A 6129-nucleotide genomic window follows, 5' to 3' on the forward strand; every position below is an offset into this window, starting at 1 on the left:
AGAATCAGCTTAATTCCACTGCCAGAAGCCAAAAACAAGGATCTGCTCAGTGTCTACTGTGATTGTGACATCAATCACGTAGCCGTCAGAAAACGAGGGCACTGATTGCAATATGCTTTCTTACCACTAGATGGTGTTAAACCTTACACATTGGGCCTTTAATTTGTTTGCAGTCGTCCCAAAAATGTCTATCTATTTAGAATTGTGGGTTCCACATCAAGAGTTCATCCACTTTGGATGTTGACATTGAACTACTGCTACATCTAGTGTTTGGTCTGCCTGACATTGCTGAGAGTGCTGTGCTTGTGAACAGGCAGTGATGAACAGCATAATGACACACAAACACATAAACGTAAACAACAACAAAATAAAGCAGCTCAGAGTACTGTTTCAGGTTTTTAACACAGTCTTTTTTATCCTCGTCATTATATCCTGAGAAACACATCGAAGGAGTCTTTTTATTTAGCAAGGCTCAGTGTGACACGGCAAACAGAATCTATTTTGCCTTTCAAAAAACAGTTATCATAATCCTTCACAATTCCTTTGAAACCAGTATTCACTGCTGAGGCAGTTTGAAATCACGATTTAACAGCTCAAATTTCAAATGTAAAACACCAGTTCGATTGTCCATTTGCCCTTCTCTCAGTTCTTGTCATCTGCTGGTGTCAGTGACCGTTTGCTCGGCCTCGGAGTCCAGAGCCGTTGACGTGACTCGATGTGGGCTTTTGTTCCATCTGTGAGTCAGTGTCGTCCTCTTCTTCATCGCTCCGGTCATCACCATCCAGCTGTGAATGAAGTTGGAAAAACAACAAAACAAAATAAATTGGTTGATGCAGTTGCTTAGTGGCAAATATGCACAGAAAAAAGACACGTACCTTGCTGAACAGCAACTTGTAAAACATTTTCAAAATGAGAAAAGCCCAGTAGATGTGAAGCCCCAGTAGAACGGTCAACATAACGTTGAAGAAGTAGTAGCCGAAAAAGGGCGGGAAATCGTCCAGCGGATACACCCATGTGCAGTGAATCACCCTGTCGAGATACGGATGAACAATCCTTCAGGATAAGGATCCTGCATGAGGAAATGAAGAAATACACGGCAGTCCCACTCTTACCAGAAGGGGAAATAGACGAGCCGGGTCAACAGAAACGTAGCTACAAACACCACAAACATGGAGTTTGATGTCTTGTGCCATTTGGCGTAGTTCAAGACCTTGGCAGCCTGTGGGACGAAAACAAGGAAAAAACAGAATCCAGTTTCAAGTTTTTAAACAGAGGGCTAAATTTTAAGCTACCTGTCAATAGAGTCCTTTAAAAAACATTATTTGTAATTGTGTGATGCTGCTCCACTGGAGGCGTGAAATAAATCCAGAGATTAAAATTGTAATGATACAGATGCAGCCAAAGCATCAGTGTTTCAGTGGAAGACTGTCAACAGACGGCTGCATGGTGGAATTGTCAGGTTGCTCCATTGTGGTGCCAGATGGAAAGCTATGGTCTGAATGTGTTCTGAGACGGGATGTTTTATGTCTGTTTGGTGTCACGTGCACTGACCTCCAGCACTATGTCAGAGCAGTCATGGATCGCCATCACAATGGTTCCAACACGGATGTAGTTTGAAATCCAGGAGAAGCTCAGAAGAGTCAGCGTGGCCGTATGATGAATCACTTGCTCTTTGAAGTCCTGCTCTCACACAGGCGACGGGTAAATGTGTGTGAGGCATAAACCCTCATACAACACCGTACACACCAGGTCTGATTTTGCTGATGTTTTTAAGCACACTCACCTTCCGTTTCACATCAAAGGACAGGCTGAAGAGCAGGGAGACGTAGAAGCCCAGCTCCACTGTGTAATACCAGTACTGAGAAGGCAGCATGGACTGCACAAACACATCGAGAACAGACATTTTCCTTATTTCCCCATGCTAACTCAAACATAGGTCTTAATTGCTGTAGAGGAATAAAAGACCTACCTGTTTGGGGAAACCTGACCAAACCTCCTTCAGGTTGTAAACCCAGGGTTTCTACAGCCAATGAGAGAAATCTGGATGAGAAAACTGACAACAAACTGACTTGTCTGAGGGCTCATGCATGACTTGTCTGCCCCTGTGAGCTGGCAAAATGAGTGAAAAACCCTGAAGCACCAAGTCTGACGGTGAAGATGTTACACACGCTGTCACAAGTTAGCGGAATGACACACAAACACAGAGAGAGACACGTCCCGCAGAGGCCAAATGGATAGACCAGGCATGGGCAAACTATAAATAAAGTAATAATATACAGTACAATATATACATACATATATAATATATGTACAATAAAGAACTAAACACCCTGGGGCTTCAAAGGCACATTATTATGTTGTAAATTTCCTTTTGCTTATTTCAATTGGCATTAAAGGTACATGAAATGTTTTATACATATCCTCCATACATATTTATAGATCCCTCTATAAATATTTATTGGCCCATCAGTCAAAAGGTTTAGCTGCCCCTGGGATAGACTAATTGACAACTGGGCAAATATAATAAGGTGTTTTTTACACAGACCAAATTTTTTAAATCATACTTACGTCATGAAGAGCTCCGATTCCATACAGGAAGACAAAAAAATAAAAAACACATCTCCAACTGTAGAGAGAAACCCAGAAAAAAAAAATCCAGTTTTCAGACAAACCGTGGGTTGAATTGGCTGATTCCCACATCAGTGACTGAACCGCCGTCGCACCTGGCCTCAGAGAACCTCTTGCGGAGTCCTGCACGGTCCTGGTTCCTCCTCCTCCTGAACCACACTTGCATTTTTCTCTCCGTCCAGCTGGTTTTCTTACACAGAGTCCTCACATCAGCCTGAGACACAAGGATGAAAGATGTCTCACTCTTCCGGCTCCGTTTAACACTTTTAAAAGACATCTCTTGCTTGTAGCATATATAAAGAAGAATGCTGGAAGTAGTCTGCTGCACAGAAATAAACACATCTTTGGCCGAGTGCAGGTTTGGACCGACCTGTGATGGGGCCCGTGCCTTTTGGCAGAAGTAGTTTTCCAGGAGTGGGTTTGCCTCCGGTCTGAGACGTATCCTGTCCCTGATGCCCCAGACATCTGCCAACGGGGTCGCCACAAACCTGCAGCAGCAATACCGCGTGACATCGAGGTGAAAGCATGTCAGCAGACCCGGTACGCCCCCACCATGACTCCCACCCCAACCCTCCACACGCTCGGGACTTTCACGTATCGCCCCACATACTTTGCGCAAAATAATCCCTGCGGTGAGAACACCAGACTGTTGTGTAATAACATCCCCCGGCAGACGGACTAATCATATTTCCACACGTGCGTTCCCACCTCTCAAACGCGAATCTGACCAGCAGGAGGCACAGGGCGCAAGGCAGGGTGGCATAAAGGTGCGTGACTTTAGCGTAGACGCGGCCGCCGCTGTCCTCTAGGTCGGACCAGGAGACGTTCTCCGGCAGCCACAGACGGTCCCACCACAACCAGTCGTTGACTGTTTGCAACATGATGCTGGAACACAAAGAAATGATGTGATTATACGGGGGCGGGGGGAATACATTTCACAGGTATATAACAAGGTGGAGGTTGTGCTGATACATCTAAGAAGAAACTTTTATGTTTGTTTTTGGACATGTTTAAATACTCAGACTAAACTTGGACAAATACTGCAGGAACCAAGACCCCAGAATTAGGAGATAACAAAATATGACAGTTTTTCATTTCATATCTATGGATGTGAAAGATGTGACATTTACCCATGAAGTCACTCATCACCAAGGAAACAAGGTGGCAAAAATGACCAAGTCGGTCCATTGTCATTTTCCACCTGCTTCTTGTTTTTACATCATACTTGCACAGTTGTGGTGGTCTGCAGGTTCTGGCCCCTCAACCTCAAAGCAGCCAGGATGCCCACATTTGTTTCAGCAGCCCTTTATATATGACCTTATTATAGGCAATAACAACAACAGTATTCACTTTTACCTTTACCCTTCTAACAGAGCAAAGACCGTTTCTGTTGATTCATAAGTTTAACCTGTCCTCCCCATGAAATTTATGGTGGGAACTCTGACTGAAAAAGTCATGAACTCCTTCAATAAAGTGATTGACCACATTTGAAATAAGTGAAGGAAAAGTCACCGCCTTTCCTGACACAGGGAGTTCCAGGTTAACCCTGCTGTTTTCCACCTACTGGCTGGATTTACATTATATTTGCATAGACTAAAAACAGATGGGACCCCAACACCCAGAGCGACATTACATATACAAAACATGAACGAGGTTTTTCCATCTGGAACAAGAAACTGTGTCAAAGCCGCGGTGCATTCAGTAACGACAACCTTTTGACTCAGCCAAACCCGTTTTAATCAAACAGACTGAACACAGGGTGATACAATAAAACAGTCAGGAACGTATTTGCCCGCCCTTTCATTGACTACGAGGTCGAAGCTCACGGATGTGAAAGGTGATCCTGTGGACATGACGCCACAAGGGACCTCAGTGTTTTGAAGGTGAAGAGCTGCACTAGATATCAAAGGGCGAGAAAGATAAAGAAAGGTGAGGAGCAATTCAAAGAGGTAAAGTCCCCTTGCTCCTGGACTCTGGCCATCGCAGGGTGTTGATAGGAAAACACGTCACTGGATCAGGTAGGACAAGCAACGTGAGGAATTGTGAGCAGTGAGAAGTAAACAGGAGGGCTTTTTGGGAAAAAAAAAAAAAAAAAAAAAAAATGTGTCCTCATATTAGAATAATACAGCACAGGGAAGAGAAACACACATAACTGTAGGCTCTGCTGTCTTGACAAGTTCCAACAGAGGAGCGGAAAGCTGAAGTAGATGCAGAAAGAGAGTGTGTGACAAAGTCCAAATCTTTATTTTTGTTTTACATCCACTTCAGATCTCCACTCTCTCCCTCAACGTATTCACAAGCACGTGTAAAAACAGAGGCGCACTCACCTTCAGCGTGCCCGTCGCAGTGTGTTTCCCACTGATCTTTGCCTTTGTGCGTGAAATGGCTCTATTAGTCATACAGCCACAGATAAGAGCTATGTTAAGATCACATTTGTCCCTCTCTCAGCTAATGCGGAGCCATTCTTCCAAGACAAAGTCAGGACAGAAAAAAAGTTTTAAATCGGGAGGCAAATATTTGCTCATGAGCAAAAGCTTTTCCCCTAATCTGCTTGCTGTGCCTCATTACATGTGAGGCAACCTGCTCCAGTAGGCATGTTGATTTTTGTAGAGCGTACGTGTGCTTGTGTGTGTATATATGTCCCTCAGTGTGTGTGTGTGTGTGTGTGTGTGTGTGTGTGTGTGTGTGTGTGTGTGGTAGCTCACCTGGCTAGAAAGAACAGGATCCTCTCCTCCCCCTCCGTCTGCTCTTGTGATCCCACGCTGTGCAGGTGGTTCCAGCTGCGCGGTTCCTCCACAGTGAGCCCAGCTCAGCGCCAGCAGCCCGCAGAACCCTGTTGGATCATTGCTGCAATTTAAGTTGTGAATGGTACAAGCTGCCGCGGCGCATTTCAGCCTCTGATGTACTCTCACCTGCAAGAATTCCCTTGGAATGCTGGGAACCCCCCCACAAAGGCCCCATTCAGCGGTGGGAAAGCGAAGGAGGAGTCAGAGGAGGACACAGAAGAAAAGGGAACTTTTACCTACAATTACCACTGGACAAAAAGGAGATGCCTTGTGATAACACAACATTCTGGTGTTTGCAATGTCAGTGGTCTCAATTTGGTTTTCAGTGAAATTTTTGAGTATAGACGATTCATTTTAGGTCCTTTTTGGATTCATATTTTTCTTAAAGTTACTAGGAGCAACATTTTCAGTGGTGATAAAGTTAGTTAACGCTCTTGTGATGCTTCGTATGTTACAGCAGATGAGAGAGCCTCTGCTCTCTCAGAGAACAAGTCCTCTGCAGCCTCACTCATTGAGTCAGTCACCAGGCTGCCACACAGCATCTGTGCATGGAAACCTATTCTAATTCCTATGATTCTCAGAGTGACTTCATAATTTGCACAGTACTGGTTCTACATTTGGTTGGAGTTTTAAACAGGTCAGGTCTATTTCGCGCTTTCTCAAACCGCTGTTTCACTTATGATGCCTGAAAATTTCTATCCACAGCTGAAAATTT

At 44.5% G+C, this 6129-nt stretch overlaps 1 protein-coding gene across 3 annotated transcripts; it reads right to left on the reverse strand.

Annotated features, from left to right (window-relative positions):
- Window positions 1-385: 385 nt before the first annotated feature.
- cers3b (ceramide synthase 3b) lies at window positions 386-5480 on the reverse strand. 3 transcript variants are annotated; one of them, XM_076038117.1, is made up of 11 exons: window positions 5334-5480; window positions 3337-3513; window positions 2999-3116; window positions 2724-2842; window positions 2569-2626; window positions 1970-2020; window positions 1784-1876; window positions 1552-1680; window positions 1113-1219; window positions 876-1029; window positions 386-785 (listed from the first exon to the last, which is right to left on the reverse strand). In XM_076038117.1, the coding sequence occupies exons 2-11, from the start codon at window positions 3507-3509 to the stop codon at window positions 666-668; spliced, it is 1122 nt and encodes a 373-aa protein (XP_075894232.1). In that variant the 5' UTR covers window positions 3510-3513; window positions 5334-5480; the 3' UTR covers window positions 386-665. The 3 variants fall into 3 exon arrangements, with proteins under 3 accessions (XP_075894232.1, XP_075894231.1, XP_075894234.1); XM_076038116.1 differs by lacking the exon at window positions 5334-5480 and adding an exon at window positions 4956-5276; XM_076038119.1 differs by lacking the exon at window positions 5334-5480 and adding an exon at window positions 3759-4060.
- Window positions 5481-6129: the final 649 nt, after the last annotated feature.

This window comes from Nelusetta ayraudi, unplaced genomic scaffold (assembly GCF_046127955.1).
Source record: "Nelusetta ayraudi isolate G7.1 ecotype Tasmania unplaced genomic scaffold, CSIRO-AGI_Nayr_v1 ptg000053l, whole genome shotgun sequence".
NCBI classification, from domain to species: domain Eukaryota; kingdom Metazoa; phylum Chordata; class Actinopteri; order Tetraodontiformes; family Monacanthidae; genus Nelusetta; species Nelusetta ayraudi.